Source organism: Leptopilina boulardi, unplaced genomic scaffold (genome assembly GCF_019393585.1).
Source record: "Leptopilina boulardi isolate dan_hultmark-lab unplaced genomic scaffold, ZJU_Lbou_2.1 LbouV2_38, whole genome shotgun sequence".
Taxonomy (NCBI): Eukaryota; Metazoa; Arthropoda; class Insecta; order Hymenoptera; family Figitidae; genus Leptopilina; species Leptopilina boulardi.
Window position 1 is genome coordinate 4,083,103 of NW_026137951.1, and position 26,321 is coordinate 4,109,423.

The 26,321-nt window shown below is 22.1% G+C and overlaps 1 protein-coding gene across 4 annotated transcripts in view; it reads left to right on the forward strand.

Annotated features, from left to right (window-relative positions):
• The window catches only part of LOC127288202 (fasciclin-1), a 176,409-nt gene that overhangs the window by 136,520 nt on the left and 13,568 nt on the right, over window positions 1-26,321 (forward strand). For 3 of the 4 annotated variants that reach the window (XM_051315509.1, XM_051315513.1, XM_051315510.1), the window contains 3 exons: window positions 20,065-20,307; window positions 21,084-21,116; window positions 25,080-25,294. In XM_051315509.1, coding sequence (XP_051171466.1) covers window positions 20,065-20,307; window positions 21,084-21,116; window positions 25,080-25,294 — 491 coding nt within the window. The remainder of the gene's footprint in view (window positions 1-20,064; window positions 20,308-21,083; window positions 21,117-25,079; window positions 25,295-26,321) is intronic. The other variant, XM_051315511.1, reaches the window with a different exon arrangement.

Below are 26,321 nucleotides of genomic sequence, written 5' to 3' on the forward strand. Positions count from 1 at the left end.
AAAAGAAAAAAAAAAAAAAAAAAAAAAAAAGACTCATCTCATTACATGTCAAAACATTGATGTTTTCACAAAGCCTCGACATTATATGGAATGTTCACGTGATCATCTCAGCAAAAGGATTCAGTGACCTGCGGCACGTGTCTGCCTACTGTTTGCACCCAATATATCTTTCTACTGACAGTATCAAATCAAATTTGTTTAATTTTAGAAATTTCATCTGCAAATCTTTTTACATTAATTAATTAATTATTATATTAATCGAGAAATTAGTAAACAAAAAATAGTAATAATAAAAAATTTTTGTTTATAAAAAAAAATTTGTTTTTATTACTATTTTTTTTTTTTTACTAATTTAAAATTAGTCAGATTTGGTAATAATTAATTATAATTAGTTTGAACTTTAATTAATTACTTTGAAATTTGCCTAATTATCACATAAAGCAACAATGGACTTCATAAAGGAACAAATTTGTCCAAAGTGTTTATTCATTATCATGTGTCAACGACCTAGTTTGAGTGTGACTCTATATAGTGATACAATGAAGAAAGGTGGTAATTGACATTATTAACCCCTTGATCAAAATTTCTTTTACTGGTTCATGTATATGAAGATATCATATGCTATTTTTATACTTTTATTTTTATATTTTTAATGTTAGAATATTTTCTAAAAATTTTAATTTATTTATATTTTAATATTTTTCAATGAATTAGTATTAATTTTCGATTAGACTTACTTTTTTTTATTTGTACCAAAGAATACAGCCGTAGGAATACCATTATTGGCACTAAATATTTACATTAAATTAAATTAAATTTATCAATATAAGAAAAAATAAAAAAAACTTTTATAATTTGTAAAAAAAAAGGAAAATATTTGAGTAAATAATTTAATATAGAGGGAGTAATAGACAACAGTCTTATTTTTAATTTTATAAATCAATATATTATTATTATTATTATTATTATAAAACGTCAATTACGTGACGTGTTTAATTTATATGTTTCAATCATTGTCAATTTATGATTCAATAAAAAAAAAGAATAATAATAAAATCCGTAAACATTTCGACAGATCAAGTATATCATTTTTAATACATGAGTATTGACAAGTCACATGTGATTTATGTGTTTCAATCATTGTCAATATTATTAAATAAAAATTAATAATAACAGGCTTGTCATATTTGGGAAATATCAGGAAAATTTTTTTTTTTTTTGTTAGGAAAATGTCAGGAAATTTAAAAAAATGTACTAAAAATGTTGTAAAGCTAGATTGGTGTCTAACATGTTCATGTGTTAAAAATCAAAGTGTCCATCGAACACTGAATTCTTCTTAAATTTATTTTTTATTATCTTGAAAATATTTAAATCACTTTGAATTTTAAAACAAAATCTGGAATTATTAAAATTTTATAAAATACTATGAAAATCTCAGTTTAAGATTTAAAATTCAAAATTAAGAGGAAAAATTCAAATCCAAAGAGAATTAAATGTCATGTAAAAAAATTTTTCATCGTCAAAATACATTCAAATTTATACAATTACATTGCTAAATTTCTAATTTTTTATAAATTTGAATTGCTGACGATTTTTGTTTTACAAATTTGTTACAATAATTGAGTTTTTTAGAAGTCTTAATAAAAAATTTTTGGAAATAATTGAAATTTCAAAGAATTCTTGTTAAAATTGTTTTAATTAATTAAATTTTCGAAATTTAACAGTTAAATGTTGCGTTAATAATTAAACTTTTAAATAATTTCAATTGAACATTTTGAAAATATTTAAAAGTACGAAAAATTTTTGAAGTAAAAATTTTGTTTTACAAATTTAATTTTAATCTTTGGAAATAATTGATATCTCAAAGAGCTGCAATCAAATATTTATAATAATATAATGAAATTTTTGAATAATTTATAATATAACTTTTTTTTAGAAATAAATAAATTCTGTGGAAATTAAAATTAATGTATTATTAGTTTTAACTGAAACAATTAAAACTTTTTCTATTTTAGTGAAATCTTTTCTAGGTAAATATTTTTTTCCGTATAAGAATTGTAAGTAATTGAAATTTTGTATTTGATTGAAAGCTTTGAAAATAATTGAATTTTTAAAAATAATTTCATTAAAACTTTTAAAAGTAAATAATTGAATTTTTTTAAAGAATTTCAACTGTTTTTTAATGAAATATTTAATATAAATTTCATTTGATCGAATTTTCATTTATCAGAATTTTTTTAATAGAATTTACATTTGATAAAAAAGAATAAAATTCGAAAATGTCAGGAAAAAGGATAAAATACTGCCCAGAAGTCAGGATAACGTCAGGGAAAATTGTAATAAAAATTTTGCGACAACCCTTAATAAGTAAATAATAATAATAAGCATAATAATAAAATTCGTAAAGTAATTGACATTTTATAATAATTTTTTAAATTGAAAAATGAAACTGATGTCTATTAAACCTTCTGCTAATTTATTTTAATATTTTGTTTTAATTTTTTTATTATTTTTTAAAATTATTAATTAATTAATGCTTAGGTGTTTAATTTAATAATAATATATATTTTAATTAATTTTATAATTTATTTATTTTTTTTTATAATTTTTAAATTAATAATATTATATAAGTCACTTGAGTCGTTGACAATGAATATTCATTTTGAACAATAAATATGAGAAAATAAAAATTTGGTTTGATACATCTCTCATATTATATACTTTACATTTGTGTTGTGCATCCTTGAAACAATATATATATACAATGGTCAAAAAATATCTTGAAGAAAAGATTGAAAGAATAAAGAAATTTTATATAATAGAGAAATGTCTCTCCTCTTGAGATAGAATGTTGAAATTTATCAAAATGACTATATCTTTTTCTTCTTCTTTTTTTTCCAACTTTTCTTCAAGACGCAAGGATCTTGGCCAGACTCGTACTAATCACTTAATTTCAGGTCCTCGCGTTTACACTCGAGTGTAATACGGAAGCGAGGAAGCACTTGAGACAAACAAACAACAATAAGAAAGACAACAAAGACAGAGTATTTTGGTGTCTATAATAATAGGAAGAGCACAAATCGTGTTCTGCCATTTCTGCACCGCCTCTTATTGTGTGTCTCACTGCAGATCTTTGCCTCTGACCCGCAAAATCCCTCTTGACTCTCTTTTCGATTTGCTCCTTCGACTGTGCTCTTTTTTTTCTTTTTTAATTCCATATATATATATACATCAGTACTCTTGTACATTTTCTATTTCAATCACGTAAAAAAAAAACAATTATTAGCGAATTTTTTTGTTGTTTGCTTACTCATTTGATTAAATTAAATAAAAAAAAAATATTTTTAACTTCTTGAAATTAAAAAAAGAAATTCTTTTTAATGTACATAACTTTAGAAATGAGACAGTCTTTTACGCAAATCACATATATACTTTATTACTCTTGCATTTATATTTGGTAGGTATAAAAGAGAGGAAAATTTTCGTATTTCCATACGTTCGAGTTTTGCGAACCTCGCTAGTTATATTCCAAACTGCAATGATGTTTTTACTAGTTCACGTATTTTAAATTCAAAAGTTGCATTTTTACAGTATTTTTCAAATATACCTAATATCCATTTGGCGCGAATGTTCCTATTTGTATTTAAGGTAATTACTATAATGAGAGAATTTATGTACCGATTCTGATTTTGCGCTTTTTAAACGAAGGAAAGAAATATTTCAAAATTAAAACTATAAAATTATGATAATTATAAAAATTAATTAACCATAAAATATTATAAAAATTAATTAATTATAAAAAAGTATAAAAATTAATTAATTATAAAAAATATGAAAATAATTAAAAACACAATAAATATATTAACAATTATAATACATAGAAATAGAAGAAAATTTAAAGGCAAAATTTTCAAATAATGTTATCATCTATTAGAAATCTTTAGGGCCCTTTTAAACTTTTTAGCGAAACCTTTGCAGAAAGGAAAAACTCTCTCTTGGGATGACATTGAAAAGACGGTATACTTACCTTTTTAAAAAAAAGTTCAAACACCTTTTAATGACCGTCCTGCGTCGATACTTACGATCAAGCTCTTTAGAAAAAAAAAAAAAAAAAATTCCATGCCATGTTTTTTAAATTAATTCAGTCTATATGCATATATAAAATTTATAGCTGACTCTATAAATATACTCCTCAAAGTTATTATTCATTTGAAAAAAAAATTAAAAACAAAATTCACAATCAATTTTCATATATTTCGAATGAAAAACGAAGAGAAAAATTCTTCTTACTTAAAAAAAATTAGAAAATTACCAATTATTTAGTAATGGAAAAAAAATTCCTTTAACGTAACGATTATACTATTAAAAATCATTAGTAACAATTTTCATTTTAAAGAATTCTATTACCTAGCATTTAACAAAATTCATTGTAAATTTTTTTTTTCAAATTTTTATTTCGTAGAATTTTTTTATTTTTCAGAATTCCTCTTAAGACAACTTTTTTTAGTCAAAAGAATTTTAATTTAACCAAATTTTAATTCAGCAGAATTCTCATTCAACAAAATTTTATGTGATTCGAATTTTTTTCAGTTATAGAATTTTCAATTCTCCTAATTTTTATTTACAGGACTTTTTATTTGTTAGAATTCGTAAAACGCAGAATTTTTATTCGTTCACAATTGCAAATATCCGAGAGAAAACTATCGACAAAAAGCATATTAGCACGATTTTTAAAATTGCCGAATCAGAAATTATCAAGAAATTGGTAACTGGTAAATTTTTTAAATTCAGGTCGAAATCGATTGTTTTTTCGTCCATTTGCAATTACGGACAAATTACATTTAGGCGTTTTTAAATCATTATATCAAAAAACAAAAGTTCGGACAAATATAAAGATTCGGGAAATTAGAAATTCTGGCACTAAAAAATTCGAATTACATAAAATTCTGTTGAATGAAAATTTTGCTAAATTAAAATTTGGCTTAATTGGAATTTTCTAAATAAAGAGAGAAATTCTGTAAAATAAAAATTCTGTCAAACAAAAAATAGTTTTAAAAAAATTCTATCAAATATTAATTCGGAAAATGAAAATTCGTGTAAAAAAATAATTATATTTAATAAAATTTAAAATATTTAAAAATTTTAGTATCATTCTATCAAAAAACAAAAGTTCGGACAAATATAAAGATTCGGGAAATTGGAAATTCTGGCACTAAAAAATTCGAATTACATAAAATTCTGTTGAATGAAAATTTTGCTGAATTGAAATTCGGCTTAATTGGAATTTTTATAAATTAAAAAAAGAAATTCTGCCAAACAAAAAATAGTTTAAAAAAAATTCTATCAAATACTAATTCGAAAAATTAAATTTGTGTAAAAAAATAATTATATTTAATAAAATTCTTATTCCCACTATTAATTTTTATGTAATAATCGCCCCGATATCATCTTCAATGTTATTATTCATTTGAATAAGAATTAATAAACAAAATTCACAATCAATTTTCTTGTATACTTCGAAAAAAAAACGAAGAGCAAAATTCTTCTTACTTAAAAAAAATTAGGAAATTAGCAATTATTTAGCAATGGAAAATTGAAAAATTCCTTTAACGTATTTGATCGGATTACAAAGGATTGTTGGAATTTGGAAGCTCGCAGGGATGCGTTTTCGCTTTCGCATTCACATAGTTTGTCAGATTTGGTTCCTATGCTATTTCACAATGCGAAGCATTTCGATTTGCATGAATCTCGACATCCTCTTCTCCTGAGTTTCAATCGGTCTCTGTGTGAAATCGAGTTTTAGGGTCGATTTTAGAAGGATTTCGACGATGTGCGAATGCGTCATTCTCAATTCTTGTTTCTTTTTTTTTTTTTTGAAAATCGAAGAAAAGAGGAAGGAGCTGAACAAAAACGTATAAAACGTCTTGATGCGCAGAGAATAAAACAGAGACTTTCAAGTCGCTTTGGAATAAGAAGGGTGGGTAAAAAAAAAACTACAACGTGGATCTACAAAACTTGAATTGCCTTGTATAATATCCAATTAATGTCACAAAACGTTTTTGCGAAGCGTATATATCTTTTCTTGAATCTATTTCAAGTTTCTTTTCTATGTAGTTTTTTGCACACTTAACTTATACTTGTTACAGACGAAAACTTTTTGAATTTGGAATTTAATATTTATTTTCATATTATAATTTTGTAAATGCACATTTCTATTTAAACATTAATTATTTTTTTTATATTTTATTCATTACTAGCAAGATTAAACGCGCGCAAGCGCGCCAAATTAAGTATTTAATTGTTTGTTATAAAGAAATTAAAGATTAATATTATCAATAATAATTTAATTTATTAGAATATTATTACATATTAAATGATAATAATGAAAATTATATGTTTACAGGCCTCGGATTATACGACTTTTTCCGACTTTTTTCAAAAATACGACTTTTATCGACTTATTTTAATAAAATGCGACATTTTTTTTTTACATTTGAAAAGAAATTGTAAATAAAATACCTCTTTTTTAGTATAAAATGTAGATCTTCTTCAGATCTTCTTCAATTCAATTATTTAACAAATTTTGAACTAAAATGATTCTTCACTAAATTAATTATTTTTAATAATTTTAATGAAATACATCACAAATTCAATTATATCAAAATTATTTTTCAATTAAAATTTTTATGAAATTTAACAATTGTTTATAATTTAAAAAAAAATATCACAATAAAATTGAATTTTTTTTAAAAAATTTCAATTCAAAATAAACTAAAATTCAATTATTACCCGAAATTTTAATTCAAAATCAATTAAAAATCCAATAATTATCCAAAATTTTCAATTTAAAATTTAATTATTTACCAAGTTTTCAATTTAAAATGAAATAAAATTCAATTATTTTCTAAAATTTCTATTCAAAATTAATTATCCAAATTTTCAATCAAAAATGAACTTAAATTAAATTATTATCAAAAATTTCAATTAAAATTCAATTATTTCCAAAAATTTTAAATTCAAAATGAACTGAAATTCAATTATTTTCCAAATTTAAAATCAAATAAAATTTAATTATTCTCAAAAATTTGAATTTAAAATTAATTGAATTTTCAATAATTTGAATTTAACTATTTTAATAATATTCTTTGAAAATTCAACTATCTGAAACCATTTTTCAATTAAAAATGATTTTTAAATTATTGTATTTTGTCCGCATTTTCTAATAAATTTTTAGTGAAATCATCTAAAATTTTAATTACAAAACACTTAAAGTTTTAATTAATTTCAAAAATCTCAATTTTAAATCTTTGAAAATTCAATTAAATTTAAAAAATGTTTTCCAAAAATTGTTTGATAAATTATTTTTAGTTCTGTAAAATTTAATAATTGTTTGAAAATTAACAATATCTTTTGAAATTTAATTATTTCTAAAAATTTCAACTTTAACCCTTCGAAAAAGATTATTATTAAAAAAAAAAATTTATTTAAAAATCTGTAAAATATTTTTGTTAAAATAAAAAACAAATCCACTTTTTTTTGGAATATAAATCGACTAAAACGACTTTTTTGTGTCTTTAAGTTGATTCGAGGCCTGTCTTTTTATAATTAATATTTAATAGGTATTCGTTGGCCCCTGGTACCTTAAAAATTAATTTTTTTCAAATTACTATCTTGTACTATTCAAAAAAACACGTGAAATCAGAAAAGGCCAACTTCAAGTTAGGACAGAAGAACAGACCAAGCATTTTATTATTATATAATGTTTGACTAAAATCAACTTGTACTAGTGTTAAAAACAAAAAAAAAAAATTTTTAATCCGATCAAAGACAAAAAGCATTTACTTCTATTACTTATAAAATGAAAAAAAAAATTTATAAATTTTTGACAGAAAAGAAAAAAATATTTAATTTTCGTATTTGAAGTTGATTTTTGTATACATATATAGAAATACACAATCTACTGCGAGATGGATATAATAATTTCGCATATATATTAAATTGATGGAATTGAAGGCATTCGAAGCATGTGGAAACTGATATTAGACATTTGAGTGATCTCCACTTGCATGTATGACCACAAAATAATTTACCATATGCAAATCTGCGTGGGCGCCTGTTTTGAAGCGAATCGTTGTGCCGGAAACTCCGTAATGAAACCACCACCACCATCGTTTGCACTCCAACGAAGTGAAGAAATCTTTCAGAGTCAAATTATTATAGCTCTTGGCTTATATATCTATATCCTAGAACCTAAAGTCTAATATAAACATAAACATAACGTAAAATCCAAAAAAAAATGTTCACTCGACAAAAAAAATAAATTATATATATATATGAAAAAAGAAGAAGAAAAATAAAATGTCCCTTCTTTCTTTCACGTATTTAATGGACAATTAGTAAAATAGATTATATGCGGAGAAAGAAAAAGTATAGTATAAAGAGCTTTGAAACAAATTGCAGTTGAATTACTTTCAATTAAAAACTGTTACCGCAGGTGAACGCAGACGGTCTTTTAAATTTCCCGCGTGCGCGACTTTTAGAATTTTCATGGGCGTGTGGGGTAAGAGGTAGATTTTCTTTTAAAAGGATTTTCTTATTCGTATATATATATATATACGCAGTAACATCTGGCGTAATAATTAAGGCCAAAACCGCATGAACTTTTATGTACATTAATGGAATTTTTAAATAGTTAAAATTCAAATTATTTTCCTTCTTTACTTACAGAAAAAGATGATGCTCGATTATATAAAATTTCTTCTTTTGCTTATTTAAAAAACTTTATTTTATTTTTTTTTTTATTTGTACCAAAGAATATAGCCGTAGGAATTTTGAAACTTTGAAAATATTAAGCACTGAAAAAGAAATTTATTTGATTCAAATAATCAGTTACTTGACTATTTTATCAAATAAATATTTATTTATATCAAATAAACTGTATTTAAACCAATAATTTTAATATTTAAAAAAAATACCATGTAATTTTTCATTTTTTTATGTAAGAAGAATTTTATAGGCTGCTCTTTGTTTTTTTCGAAAATTGATTGTGAATTTTGTTTATTAATTCTTATTCAAATGAATAATAACATTGAAGAGAGGATATCGGGGCGATTATTACATAAAAATTAATAGTTAGAATTTTCAATTTGAGGAATTTTATTAAATATAATTATTTTTTTACACAAATTTTCATTTTTCGAATTAACATTTGATAGAATTTTTTAAAACTATTTTTTGTTTGACAGAATTTTTATTTTACAGAATTTCTCTCTTTATTTAAAAAATATAATTATTTTTTTACACGAATTTTCATTTTTCGAATTAGTATTTGATAGAATTTTTTAAAACTATTTTTTGTTTGGCAGAATTTCTTTTTTTAATTTATAAAAATTCCAATTAAGCCGAATTTCAATTCAGCAAAATTTTCATTCAACAGATTTTTATGTGATTCGAATTTTTTAGTGCCAGAATTTCAAATTTCCCGAATCTTTATATTTGTCCGAACTTTTGTTTTTTGATAGAATGATATTAAATCGCCTAAATTTCATTTGTCCGTAATTGCAAATGGACGAAAAAGCAATCGATTTCGACCCGAATTTAAAAAATTTACCAGTCACCAATTTCTTGATAATTTCTGATTCGGCAATTTTAAAAATCGTGCTAATACGCTTTTTGTCGTTAGTTTTTTCTCGGATATTTGCAATTGTGAACGAATAAAAATTCTGCGTTTTACGAATTCTGACAAATAAAAAGTTGCGCAAATAAAAATTAGGAGAATTGGAAATTCTGTTACTAAAAAATTTGAATCACATAAAATTTTGTTGAATGAAAATTTTACTGAATTAAAATTTGGTTAAATTAAAATAAAATATTCGAAATAAATTTTCTTGATAATATTCTTATAGAATTATTTCTATTAAGGAATTAATAAAATGAATTTAATATCTAGCATTAGTTATTTAAAGAAAAATATTTATTAACTAATTAAATTTAATTAAAATAAAATATCGTCTTTTTCAACTGTTATTTTTTATTTAAATCAACTTTTTTGCGCCTTAAAGTCAATTCGAGGCCTGAGAATATTATAAATATATTCAGGAGCTGAGTAATAATAATAATAATAATAATAATAATAATAATAATAATAATAATAATAATAATAATAAAGAAACAAGAGTTATTATAATTTTCTCCACTGATTTCCCGAGAGTAACAGTCATGTGTATTCGAATGAGTATATTTTCTCTTTTGAGACAGTCATTTGTTTGTTTCTTTCTGTTCAATATTAATATATATTTTTTTTAATTACTGATAATCAATTTTTATACTGAAAATAGATTTTTAAAAAATAGAAAATAATTTTTAAAAATAGAATATAATTTTTAAAAAATAGAAAATAATTTTTAAAAATAGAAAATAATTTTTAAAAAATAGAAAATAATTTTTAAAAAATAATGAATAATTTTTGAAAATGGTTTATCGAGATATAATTAACATTTCAGTTCATTGCGATATGGACTTATTTATGCGATATAATGGAAATCGAATTAACTTAAAAAATATGTATATGCATATCAATAAACAATTATCACATTAAGGATTCTATACATTATATTGTCAAATTGTTATATTGATAAGCCCACTAATCCACAGGAAGATTCACGATATGCATTGATATTAATATATAATTTCGACTATATGGTTTACTGTATATATATATATATATATATATAGTAATTTCGATTTCAAATCGTTCCATTAGCAAAAAGACCAGTAGTCCCTAACAAGATTTTATTCCGCATTAAAAATTGCATTTTATAAAAAAAAATATAATTGATGAAATTTGAAAAAAAAAAAATTTACAACTTTTTTAAAGTTGCAGTGACCATTTAAAAACAAATTTTATAATTTATAAAAAAATATTTATAAAATTTGAAAAAAAAAATTTTTCAGAACTTTTTTAAAGTTGCGGTGAGCATTTAAAAACAAATTTTTTTAATTTCATCTATAATACTTTGTGTTTGAAAACTTTAAATACGTTCACTTTGATTTCGTTGGAAGTTGTACAAAAAGAAAACCTTTCTTTACGAAAGTTTATAATGAAATCCATTCATATTTTTCCCTTTTTTTTGATAATTATTATTTTTTCTTGAACATTTTTCGAAAATGAATAAATAACTAGAAGTTTCCATACATAGAAAAATTAAAATATTTTTAAATTTTTTAAATTTCTCTCTTATATGTGATTATTTTTATTCTATTTACAAAGTAATATAAAAAAGTCCATTTGGAAAATGGAAATTGAATAATTTTATACATTTTATATAATCCTCTTTTGCGATTGGTACATGAATTCTCTCGATATATATATATAAAAAAAAATAAACCCCTTTTTATATATGTGGTAATGTTTATTTTAAACTATCTGTAGACACATTAACACAATATTTGTAGAAATATTTATTATTAATCCCTTGTTCATGAAATAATATCATCTCTAGGTTGTTGCAAAAGCAAAATTTCAATTTGTATATAATGCGGACAAATTATTGGCAATGCGCATCCATTAAAGTTTTGATAAAAAAAAAACGTAATTTTTCACAATTTATTTTTCGTGTTTAAAGAATTGTAGATTTTTTTTCGTTTTTTTTTTTTATTCTCCTTTTAATCCGTTTTATTGTATTATAAAAATATTTTCAGTTTCCACGCAGCAACCCGTAGCGATTTGCAACATCATTGGAAGTCATCGACCAAATCATACGCAAAGAAAAAATCTTTTCAATATTCCTCCAAAAAAAAAAAAACCATCATGCTACATATACAAAATAGTCGCAAAATACAATAAATCCCAGCTTTTTTTTTTGTCTTTAAAAATTTAATAATTTTTTTTGTTAAATTGGAAAATTTTTGTTTTTTTACAAGTGGAAAAAAATTTTTTTTTCCCTTGATAAAAAAGCTGGGAAATAATAATTCTTTATCATTTTTTGCATTTTTACCAAATCAACCTAATACAAGTTTACCTTTTTTCTGTTTTCTGTTGCTTCTTATGTTACGGAACAACCCCCTGGTTTCCGGTTTCTCTTCGCAGTCCTTCAAGGTAATTTACCTTTTCCATTTTCTAAAGTTTTCTTTTCTTTTTACATTACATAATATTAATAATAATAATAATAATAATGTGACATTACCAATAATATAATTTGTGTAAAAAGAAAAGAAGAAAAAAACAAAAATGTCTTCTATAATGTTTTTTTTTGTTTTTGTTTTCACAAAACTATTTTACACATTTTCAACTTCTTTTCTTTTTCATATATATATTTATATAATTCCTTTCCTCACATATATTATATATTTTCACCACATATCACTATTTTTCTATCATTCGCCACATTCCTTCGTTCATCCTTCAATATATTTCTTATATTGTGTATAATCATTTTTCTATTTTTTAAATATATTGCTATTCATATATATATATATATATATTTGCACATTAGAACCGAGGCACGGCATGGCGTTTGGCTTTTATGTCTATATTAATTATAAAAATCTACTATAATAATCGTGATTATTTTTTTATCTGTCCGCAATTTTTAGTTGTTTTTGCTCGCTAATTTGTTTTTAGTTATATTTTCATTTTTCTTTTATTTAATAATATTCGAAGAGAATTTTTCAGAAATTTTTTTCAAAAAGTAATTAATTTTCAACGTAGAATCATTTTTTTTACTCCTATCATCAAAATAGGTTTTTGAAATTGTTCGAGACAAATTTTTTTTTTTTGTCATGGAATGCAGAATTTAAAAATAATTTTTTAACAAATTTTTTATTTTTAATGGTTTTTTAAAAATTTATTTACAAAATTTTACTAAAAAAAAAAATTGTATTTTTTATGTCCTATGAAAGATTTAAAAATTATTTTATATTCCTCATATATATTTTTGAATATAAAACCATTTTCAATAAATATATCTTTTATTGAGTGGCATTTTTTTTTCTCAACGGTTTTATACTCAGAAATATATGTGAGATATAAAAACATTTTTAAAAGTTTTAATAGTGCATGAAGAACACAATTTTTTTATTAACATTTTGTAAATAAACAATTTAAAAAAAAACTGTTAAAAATAACAAATTTTTGGAAGATTATTTTTAAATATGTATCATTTTATGATGAAGAAAACCTTTTTTTTTGGTTTTTAATTAGAAAAGAAAAAAAATTTTTAATTTTTAATTTTTTACATTGTGTACTTATTACAAGGTAATTTTTTTTGCTTAAGATTACTAAAAATTTCAATTAATTAGAACTCAAGCAAAAAAAAAAATTTTTTTATCTAAAAATTGCAGAATCTTATTTTGATGACTCGAGGAGTAAAAAAATTATTTAACATTGAGAATTAATTTTTTTTTTTAAATATCTGTTTGAGAAATTCTGATTCTATTATAAATTATATAATTAAATAAATAAATAAATAAATAAATAAATAAATTAGTTAACGAATACTAAAAATTAACCAAACAATATTATTTTGAAATTAAACAAAACTTAATATTTTATTAATATTTATAATTTTATAAAAATTAAACTTATACTAATATTCCGATTTTGTAATTTAATATTTTATTATTTACATTATAATTAATTTATTATATAATAATAATTATTATAAATTATTTAATTTTTATAATAATTATAATAATTTTAAAACAATTCCTAATTGAAAATAATTTAATTCGTTCTTTAATGTTTAATTTTTTTTTCATCTTGTGCATAAATGTTTTTCTCACATTGCTTTTGCCACTTTCCTTGTCGATATAAATTTTGTTTGTATCTTTAAACGTATTTCTGATTTTTACACATATTACACTTTTTCACACAAAAAAAAATTTTGAAAAACAAAAACAGTGTGATTGTTCAGAACGAAATTATTACTTCATTTTTCAAAAGAAAAAAAAAAAAATTCTCGAAAATTAGGTTTGTAATTAGATGCACAATTACGAAATAAAAAAATATTCAACTGGTTGCATGTGTATAATGGTTTATTCAAGAAATTATAAAAGACTTTTATAATTATTTTTTTATTTTATTTTTATTTATATTTTTTTTCTATAGATGATAAAAATTTTGCAATATTTTTTAAAAATCTAGTATTTAAAACAATTTATTTGCATGTTTATAATTAATATTAAATCTGCATGTCACATATTTTTGAGGATAAAAGAAATAAAAAAATTTCCATATTCTCTTTTTTTCTCTCTAAATCTGAAAATAAGTAAAAAGAAATTCACTAATTTGAATTTTTTCTGCTTTTGTAGTAGTTAAATTTTAATTCGTTAATTTTTTTTTTAACTATTAAATTAGTTCAATTTTACTAATTCAAAAGCAAATAATCACGAATTCAAATTAAATGAATTTTCCACAAATTCCGATTTTGAGATTTGAGTCAATTATATTTATGTTTTTAGCAGAAATATAAATAATACTACAGAGAAATTATATATTTTTTTAGAGACAAATAAATATTTGTTTTAAATTTTTATTCGGTTCAAAAAAAATTTTTTATTTTTAATAAAATTTTATTTGGGTCCAAAAAAAAATTTTTATTTTAAATGCAAATTTTATTTGTGCTAAATTAAATTTATTATTTGAAATAAAAAGTTATTAGGCTTCTGAGATAAATATTTATTTTTATTTGATTCAAATAAATTTTATTTATCTCAAATAAAATATTTCTCTGGTATATATATTTTTCTTTTAAGAAAAAAAAATTATTTTTTTTTAATTATAAAATTATTTGTGTATAGATATAGAAATTTTGTTTTACATAAATAGAAACGAACATTTTTGTTGAAAGAATAGAAAATTTAATGAGAGAGAGAGAGAAAAAAAAAGGTAAAAGAACGAAAGGTATAAATGGAAACGGGGAAAAAAAAGGAAGTATAGGTAAAGGAAATACTCGACTGAGGAAATGAAAAATGTCGTGTCTCCATTGAAAAATCTCAGCGGCTGATGGTGAAAGCCTTCTGCAAGTTTTCCTTACGCGAATGGAGACACGGTCGAAACAAGAGTCGTAAATTTCCTTGGTCACTAGGGACACAATATTTCACAAGGTGGTGCGCGAGAATATAACCTTATTCCTTTTTTTTCCTCTCAATTTCTATATATACGCATCTCAAAATTTTCTAAAAACCCTTTGATATTTATATGAGAGATAGATATTCAATTTGAATAAATTAATTATTATTCGTATCTCTCTCTTTCTTTTTCCATGAAAATAATTTCTGTTTTTATATAATTTCATGCTTTATGAATTTGTTATAATTTATATTAAAACACGTGTGTGCTGGTACTTTATATAATTTGCTAAATATTAAAATTAATTAAAAGTCTGGATTATATGTGATTTTTAATTAAGTTCAGTGAACTGTTTTTACATAATTAGTCATTTAAAATGTAAATATTAACAAAATTCATTTCTTCATTTTTTAGTTGAGAAAATAAATTGTTATTTTTAAAGAAAAAAAAAAAAATTAGAAAATATAAAAAAAATGTCCATTTGAAAAAATTTAAATGGAAAAAAAAAATCTATTTTATATGAAACATTTATAACATTGTTTAAGTACTGTGAAATTCCTACGAAGACTTTTACGAGCACATTAAAATATACTTTAAGGGCATCTGCTCTCATTATATAACCCACTATACATGTATATATGGCTTAGGTCTCAAAACATATCGTAAATTTCTGACAATAACAAAACTGTACTCGAATTTGCAAAAGCTATGCAGATTTCAGTCATGTACATGTGTGTAGATAAAATTCAAATTATGTATAAATTCGAAAAAAAAGCAAAACAAAAATATTAAAATATTTTTTTTTTTTTTTGAAAAATAAAAAGAAAGTGTTTTTTGCACGTCTATTTTAGTTTTAAACACTTGTGAATGTCGCATGTGAACATGATGACGAGGCACCAATTTGCAATTCACCCCAAAAAACAAAAAGGGGAATTTCATAATAATAATAATAATAATATTCATATTCATTTCATTCATTCGTAATGTTTCATTTATTATAAAATTTCTTCAATATTTTTCCATGCAAATTGTCAAATTTAATAAGTGAATATTTTTAATTTTTCATGTAATTTATTTGCATATATGCAAAAAAAAAAAATTTTTTTTTTCAATTTTTTTTTTCAATATTCTATATATATTTTTGAAATAATAAAAGCGATTTTTAATGCATGAAACTTTCAACACGTTGCGAAAAAATTGAATTTTACTTTGGTAAAAAAAAAAAAAGAAAAAAAAATTGGTGATAGAAATTTGTGTTGATAAAGTTACGAATTCACAACTGAGGCGCATCTTCAGTCATCCGTGCATATATTCCATCATGGTCACAATGTTACCATTCTTCACTTTAAATATTATTTTTGTCATAAAAAAAAAAAAAAAAAATTGTCATGTCTTGACGATAGAAAAAATTTTAGATTTACTAATTCAAAAATATGATAAAAAAAATGAATTAAATTAATATAAGAAAATTAAATAAAAAAATTAAAATTAAATTAAAAACAAAAACTTGTCCTCAAGGCATGACAAATGAAAGAAATTTATTTTAAATAATGAAATTGAATTTAAGGGAACTAATGAAATTTCAAACTATCAACATTAATAATGTTTAGAGGTGTAAATTTTTTTTCTGGTATTTTATTTATGATCTAAAATTATTATATATTGTTAAAATGAAAACAAATTATTTTTACCACTTTAGAAACTTTATTTTTGGGAAAAATCTAAATTTTTCAAAATCGATGCAACTGATTGTTAAGAATCACAAAAAAAAACTTTTTAAAAAATCAGAAGTGAAAATTAATAGAAATTATAAAAGAAGTTTAAATTACACAAAAAAAGGGTATAACAAAATTTGTCAATGACAAAAAATAAAAATGTGGAAAAAATTGAAATTAAAGAAAAATCACTATTACTACTACTACTACTACACTATTATTACTATTACTATCACCAATAAAAATTGACCTTGTTAAGAGGTAAAATTTTTCTTTTTTTTTCATTTAACATTTTTTCAGAACCGAAAAATCATATTCCAGTACGAAAAATTATGAAAAAAATTAATTTTTCACTACTTGACAATTTTTATGAGCCAAAAGTTTTGAACGTTCAAATGAACAAAATATTTTTTCAATCTATAAATTATTAAAAATTATAATGTCAATGTAAAATAAAACAGTAAATTACACTAATATTAAATTAATAATTTCTTTTTTGGTATATTTAAAACAATATTTTGTAATAAAATTCGTATTTAAAGAAGTTACAAAAAAAATCTTGTTTATTTGAACGTTCAAAACTTTTGGCTCATCAATTTTTTTTTCTATTTTTCAAAAATTATAGGAAAAAATTAGCAATGAAAAAATAATAGAAATTATGAAAGAAGTTCAAATTCTAATTTTTCGAGTTTCATTTTAAAAATTATTAACAAATTTTTTGTTTTTTATTTTTTTTATTTATTTATTTAATTATATTGTAATTTTAAATACTAAATATTATCAAGAAAAAAAATTGTTACTAAAATTATTATCCTAAAAAAAAGAACATTAATTTTGTTGGATTGAAATTTCGCCAGAGTCTCTCACCTTAAAAAAAATTATTGACAAATAAGTGAAAAAAAAAATGGGAAAAAAAAATCTACACTACGTGTAAGAATAAAATAATAGTTTTTTTGTGAAATAATGTGATACTTTTACATTATTAGTATATAATAGATTAGTTTTTAGAACTTTAAAAAAAAACTGATTTTTATAATATAAAAAAATTATTAAAAAAAAATTATCCGAAAAAAAATTATAAAAAAAAAAATTTTTTTAAATAGAAAAAAAAATGGTATACTTATATTAAATACTTGGGTTTTAAGAATTTTTTCTTTTCGTGATCCTTATTGACCTTTTTTGTGCAATTATTGTTGTAAATGTATTTACTTATACCTTATTACTGTTTACTCTTATTGACTCAAAATGTTATTCTGTGGTGCTTTGCATGTCTCTATTGGACTCTGCATGTCGTGTAGGGCATCGTAAGTACTTATTAAAAAAAAAGAAAAAAAAAACAAACAAACGTATACACGTTCCAGTAACGCAAAACGTTAACAGTTAACTTTATACATACTCTCAAAATTTTATTATACATTTAAAACATTTAAAATGAAAATCTATTTTCAAAATTTTTAAACTAGTAATGTATTGCGTTATACATGACCTTCAAATAATATACAATTATTATTATAATATAATAATTAACAAAAAAAAAAAAAAAAAAAAAAAAACGACACGATCACTATATATTTTTAAGAAAGAAATAAAATTATTTTTTTTTAAATCAATATCTGATGCAATTATTTATTCTCATTAAAGAATAATTTAATACACTGAAAAAAAATTCGATTCAAATAATCTGTTGACAATAAATATTTACTTGAACCAAATAATTTTTATTTAAACTATGAAATATTTGCTCCAAATATTTCTATATATTTGAACAATCATTTTAATTAATTCAAATAATAATTATTTAATGCGAATAAATATATTTATTTGATAATAGTCGTTTATTTGGATCAAAATTTTTTTTCAGTTATATAAATAAAAATTCTTATAGTAATTATTTATTGTATATTTATTTTTCATTGTTAAAAAAATTTGGATAGAAAAAATGTTCATAAAAATTATATATAATTTTGTCCCGTCTATAAATAATAAATAATAATTTTGCATCAGATAAAAAAAAAAGAATAATGATAATAATTTGATGAATGATAAATATTATTTTGCGATTGAAATGTGTGGAAATAATTTAACTTTTTAGCTCAATTAATTGTTTGATGTGTTTTATTAATTTTTAAAATAGAATTTTTGGGAAAGTATATTTAATTAATAAATAAGAGAGGAGAGTTAAAAAAAATGAAATAAAAATAATTAACCATATTTATAGTATAGTGTCTCCTCTATTTTCGTTTATCTTGTTATTATTCTAATTTCATTTTTTTTTTCGACTAACGTGTCCGACGATTAATCTATCCTGTACTCTGTATATTACTTTTCCTGCTTCCTACTATATAGCACCCTGAAGAGATTAATGAGAGAAAGAGAAAGAAAGAGAAAGAAAGAGAAAGAAAGAAAGAAGCTAACGAGTGAGAGAAATTAAAGTGACACGAATGCTACCAGAGGAAGCATTTTTTAACGATTTCATTTCATCGCTGCCATTTTTTTTTCATTCCAGAAAAAGTTCTGTTTAAGACAACACTAATGAAGGGATTTTCTCTCTTTTAACTTTTGCATAATTTATATATATTTATTTGTATTTAAAAAAAAATAATTTCCTTCCTCATTTATTCATTTTAGATTATTTTATCGCTCGGTTGTGGTAATTAGTTTTAATTGTAACGTTCATTAAAAAAAAAATCATTGTATGTAAAAACACATCCAGGGAAATAGGGTTTATTTGAGAAAAATTAAATTTATTTGAGAAAAATTGAATTTATTTGAGAAAAATTAAATTTATTTAAAGCAAATAAAAATATATTTGTCTTAGAGCCTAACTAATTTTTGTTTTAAATAGAAAAAAAAATATATTTATCACAAATAGTTTTATTTAGCTCAAATAAAATTTTTATTAAACTTAAAATTTATTTGAAACAAATATTTATTCGGCTCTGAGATAAATATAGCTTTTCTCTGGATACAAAGTTTTGTATTGTAATTTTTTAAAATCAGCTTGTAAATTTCTTTCTTTCAAAAAACGTTTCCCAAAAAATTGTTAATCATAATTAAATTTTTTTTAAGCTAAATTCATTTTAAAAAAAATCCATCATGTTGGAATTAATTTGAATAGAAAAATATATTGAGAAAGAAGATTATTATTGTCTCCAGCCTTTCTTCCTCTCTTTCTTGATCCTCTAAATCTTTATACACCTTCTTTTTGAATAAAATTCCTTGTAGACTTACGTCAGATTTATTTCATGAATAATCTTACAATTTGTCTCTTTTATTTAGGAAAAAGAAGATGGTCCAGTTTATAAATTCTACAATACAATTATCAACAATGGAGATAATTTTATGAATTCAATGAAGGGTCTACCAAATATAACACTTTTTGCACCAAGTAATGCTGCATGGGAAGTACCAGAAGTCAAGGCAATTCTGACTGATTCAAAACGCGTTGAGGATATACTTAATTTACATTTGGTTCGCGAGCCATTACCATTGGAATTGATTAAACAGAAAAATGGACGCTTGGTGAGTAAATTTTTTTCAATTATTTTTTGAAAATCTATTTTTATATTTATACACTGAAAAAAAAACAAAATTTATTTGATTCAAATAATTTACTTGACTATTGTCAAATCAATTTTTATTTGCGTTAAATAATTGTTAATTAAATAATATTTATTTCAAATATAAATTATTGGTTCAATTATAGTTTATTTTATTCAATTATTTGGTTTCAAAAATTATTTGTTAAATATTTAGTTGATAATTAGTTAAATTATTTGAATCGAATAAACTTTTTTTTTCAGCGTATCTTAAATAGTTTTCAGACAGTTTTACTATATAGTTCAAAGGTTAAAATTTAATCAAACAATTTAATATTTAATCTATATAACCGGACAGTCATTCCTTAAATTGACTTTAACCACTGTTTCAATTTTAATCAGTAGCGATTCGGTCCTTTAATAACAAAACTTTTATAACACCAATATTTCTATTTTAATCAAAAAGTTTTTATAAATGTTTTAATATATTGTAATTAATCAACACTTTTTTTGTATCCATGGTTTATTTTAATTTTTCTTTATTTTTTATTTTATTTTATTTATTTATTTTTTTTTTTTTTTGAGAAAAATTTAATGAAATACAATTTTATATTTTGTCATCATTAATTTATAATTTGATGAAATTGGAAAAAAAAATTATGAAAATTTTCATATACATATACTGTGGATGCAAAAACTCGGATTGTAAAAAAAAATTATGATTTATTACATTATTTCTTATTTCATTTTTTTCAAAAGGTGCATTCGACCAGAAATAAGGCAAATCAAGGGGTAATTAAATTTTGTTAAAATCCCTTTTTTCTGTATGAGTGCGTATACTGTAAATGTTAATTGCAAACGTTTTCTGTGAATCCTTGGAACCTCGTTTCATTTTTTTTTCAAACATAAAAAGTATATTTTTTTTATTAAAAAAAAATTTTATATTATTTATATTTCTATATTTTTTGTTTAATTTTTTTTTTATTTAAATTTTTTATAAAAATTTTATATTGAAATAACGATAATTTTGATTAAGGTAGGGAAAAGTTGGTAATAATGGGTGAGTTTTCAAAAAGATGATTTAAAAAAAAACTAATTTTAATTTTTAAAAATTATAATTATTAAAAATTAAAAATTTTAATTTTTTAAAATTATTTTCCACACCCAGAGAAATTTTTTATTTGCATTTATTCGAGGTAAATAAAATTTATTTGAACTTTTTATTTGTTTCAAATAACAGATTTAATTTAGTGAAAATAAAATTTGTATTTGAACCAAATAAAATTTATTTGAAATAAAAATTTATTTAAAATAAAAATTTATTTAAAATAAAAATTTATTTAAAACAAAAATTTATTTGAAACGAGTAAAAATTTATTTGGCTCTGAGACAAATATATCTTTTCTTTGTGTGCGCTGAAAACTGAAATGGTCCACTGTTGCCTACTCTCCCCTAAATATTTAACAATTTTTTAAATTGTAATTTTATAATAATTTGTAAAATCCTTTTTAAGAAAAATTAATAAAATTATTTTAATTTTTAAAATAAATTTTTTATGAAATGAGGTTTACAAGAAATTTCACAATGTTCTCCATCAACTTTGGTCCTCATTTCTAGAGCCTTTAATAATGCACCAATTTTTTATCGCATGCAAACACACAAAAATGAAAAATCACTGCGTTTTTTCTTTTTCTCTCTATATAGAAGGACTTTATTGCTTTTTAAAGTTTGAAAACTTGTATATTTATTGCTTATTTCATACTCTAAGATTTTGAATCAAATTTAATAAAAAGAAAAAAGAATGCTAGGTTATTTTCCAAGAAAGCAGAATAAAAAGAACTTAAAATTGATTACTGATGGACAGAAGCTTCGAGGAAGCTCACAGCCTATATAAGAGTTTTCTAATGTTAAATAATGCTGATGTAAACTTGAGGAAAAAGTTTGTCATTCAAGAGTGGAAGGAAGTTAAACAAAAATCAAGCCAGAGGAACGAGTAATTTAAAGAATAAGAAAAATATAGAAGAAGGAGGTGGAAAAAAAGGGAAAAGTTGAAAACCACTTACCAGAGAATTGGCCTGGAAGGTGGAAAATTAAACGAAAGCCCGCTTTTTTATCGTCTCACGGGTTTTTGCAACGTTGATTGGATGATAATGAGCCTACGGATGTGCATAAACGAGGTGCTATGGACGTCGAAGAAGTTGCAAAAAAGAAAAAAGAAAAATCCTCTTTCCACCCGTTTATTCTTTTTCACAATTTCACTTGATGAAAAGCCGTTAGTTTTTTTATATTAGTACCAAAGGCTACAATTTCATTCTTCAATTTTTATCTTTTAGCAAAACATTTTTGTTCATATATTTTAATCTCTCTATAGAACAAAGTGCTTCGCATTTTGAAAATGAAAGAATAATTTTGTGGAAATTTTTTTTTTTTTTTTACCAACTAAAATATTTTCAGAGAAAAATGATGATGAAACCTCATCCTCTTTATTATATTGTAGACTATGTTAATTAATAAAAAATATGTGAAAATGAACCTGAAAATTCATAATAGAAGCTCTTTTACGGTTGTGCATAAATCAACTAAAAGAGAATTTTGCGCTTAATTATAACATTTCTGGATCATAATATACCGAATAAAGCCAATAAATAGTCTCTTCGCACATCTCAAATAGATTTCGAGCAGTTTATTCGTTTTATGCAACATTGTTTGCGGATTTTAGCTGCAAAATTTATCGTATGTGCGCTTTATACAAATCTGTCGCGGGAAAATTATTCTGTCTTCTACAACGAGATATTTTGTGATTTATCAATTAATGAAGTTCTTTTTTTAAAACTTTTTAATTACAAAAATAAAATCGAAAAATACGAAGAAATTTAATTAAAAATCAATATAGAACATGATTTGAATAATTTATTCTAAAGGTAAAATGTAGACTGAGATTTAGATTCATGTATTATGTTCATTAGAATAGTTATTTGTTTATTTATATTCAACAAAACTGACGATGGTCACATAATTTTCAAAGTGAACAAATCCAAGCCAATATTGTTTCTTGTTAAACTCTATACATTGGGGGAAAATCTACGTGTTGGTCATATTAATACATCGTAACGATTTGTAATTAACAAATCGATATTAACATATAGTCCCACAAGGCTCTGCTTGATAATCCACGGCCATAAATTAATTATGTATTTTCATTGAAGAGAGGATTATTTAGGCATACAATATTATAAGTAAATAATTTACGTTAACTCTTCATCTTTCTTTCATTATCATTCTCTGTACGTTGTATTTAATGATTATTTTTTATTTCACAATAAGATACAAAAAAATATATAATTTTTAAAAATTCCATATCAAGAGAGAAAAAAAGGCAATTTTTAAAAATTTCTTATCAAGCTAGAAAAAAAAGTACAAAAGAATTTTGTGAAAATGTTTGAAAAAAATACAATTTTTAAAAATTCTATATCAAGAGAGAAATAAAAATAATTTTTGAAAATTCCGTATAAAGATAGAAAAAAAAGTACAAAAGAATTTTGTAAAATTTTTTTAAAAAATTCCATATTAAGAGGGGGAAAAAAAATATAATTTTTAAAAATTCCGTATCAAGATAGAAAAAAAATAGAAAAGTTTTTTTTTAAAGCCTCTAATGAAAGAATCAATTCTTTTAATTATGCAAATAAGGAAGGTTAGAATGAAAGAAGTAACAAATTGGAAAAAGGCGGATAAAAAAAGGAAAGAAAAAAATTCTGGTATATTTTTTTTTTTTTCGTTTTTTTTTAAAACAAGTTGCAAAGTTCTTCCATGATGCTGACCAACATAGAAACAGTGGGGAAATTTTATTCCAACTGGAAAGAGTATATATATATATATATATATATGGAGTGGTTGATTTGCATTGAGTGTAGAGCGACGCATCCTGAGCTATATGCTAATTTATCGTCAAGATATGTTTTATGTCGCTTTTATGCTTCGTATGCCATGCTAATTTTTTCTCTATGGGATGCTGCTGCTACTGCTGCATGCTGATGAAACAACAAACGGATACGTTATGAACAAAGATTTGAAGAAATCAACAAAGTCCAATTGTATAATTAATAACATCGATATTTCATCATTTATCTCAGCAATCAAAAATTGAATCTATTGCACTTTTATTCTGCTGTATTTAATAAGCTCTCTCTCTCATGTATAATTTCTAAAAAATTTATTAAAATCAACTGAATTTTTATTTTTTTAATTTTTTATATTTTATTTATTATCTTAAGGTGGTTCATTCTTTGCGCATAAGTTTCTAAAAATTCGTTTTATTACCGCAAACAAGACTATAATTAAAACTAATTTTAATAAATTTTGAAAGATCAATTTATACAAATTTAAAAAAAAATCTAAACAGTTATAGAAAATTTTTCAAAGAAAAAAATTATATTTATTTACTTACAATGTACGGGCTTACAAATTTGTAAAAAAAGAAAATTGAATAAAGTACAAAAGCACTTAGTATAATTTTTTCACTTATATAATTTTATTTATTTTAAAAACAACTATTTATTTTGAGATTATGTCAATTTGAACCACCTTAAGCAATTTATAAAAATAATTTTCTGAAATAAATTTTATTTTTCATTTTTTTTTCTCATCGATGTATATATAAATATATTGATATATATTTATATATATTATATATGAAATGTGAGAAAATCTATAATTTATTTATTGAAAGAAGAAATTAATTATTTTATTTTATCACAGGTTCCAACAGCGGCCGCGAAAAAAAATCTCTTCTTTAACGTAGCTCCAAGTCCATATGGAAATGAAACAGTCACAGTTGAAGGAGGTGGAGTCAACGCTACAATAATCACAGCCAATATTGCTGCCACTAATGGAATGATTCACATTATTGACAGGGTGCTTGGAATTCCTTACACTACCGTTCTCGATAAACTTAAATTAGATCCACAATTAAAGTAAGTTTTAATTTAAATTAAATACATAAATGAATACAGCATATGAATTTACCATTAAAATAATTAAAATTTTCATTTTAAAAAATTTTATCCGATATAATTAGTTTTTAGTCAAATTTTAATTTTTCAAATTAGTATTTGATAGAATTTCTTTTTAAATTTTTTTACTCTAACACAAAATTTTTATCGAATTTTTCATTACCCAACTTGTTATTTTTTAAAAATTCTAAATTAATCAAATATTAATTCATCAGAATTGTCATTCAACAGAATTTTAAGTGATTCGAATTTTTAAATGACAAAGTTTCCAATTCACACAATTTAATCGAATTTTTATTTGCATCAATTATTATTTAATTATTTAATTTTTTTTTATTATTTTATTATTTAAACGACGAAATTTCATTTGTCCGAAATTACAAATGACCAACTAACAATCGACAGAAATATATCGGCACGAATTTAAAAATTAATTAATTAAAAGTTTTTCAATAAAAAATTGGGTAAAGAGAAATTCGTTATCTAAAAATTTTGTTAAGTAAAAAATTTGTTTAAAAAGAAATTCTCTCAAATGCTAATTAGAAAACTGAAAATTTTCCTAAAAAATAATGATTATTTTTTAAAAATTAATTAATTTATTATAAATTGTTTAAAATGAAAATTCTTATCATTGATTTTTATGAGAAATTCAAGCGCCCCATAATAATAATAATTTATCATAAAAGTTTAATTTCAGAAATGATAAATGTTAATTGAAAATGTTCTCTATAGATTTTTTTTTTGAATGGAACACATTTATTGCCAGTCTTTCTAAAAGACTTTAACCATAGAAATGATTGCGAATTAGGTACCTTGCGTAATTTGTTCCTATGTATAAAGCTTAAAAGTCTCTTATACCGCAGTCTTTGAAATTGGTTTTGGAATTGAGATCGTATTCGCGAATATATCCCTTTGATTCGACATTCATACCATTTCAAGAAAAAAAAAGCTCTGACATCACGAAGCATATCGATAATTGAATTGGATT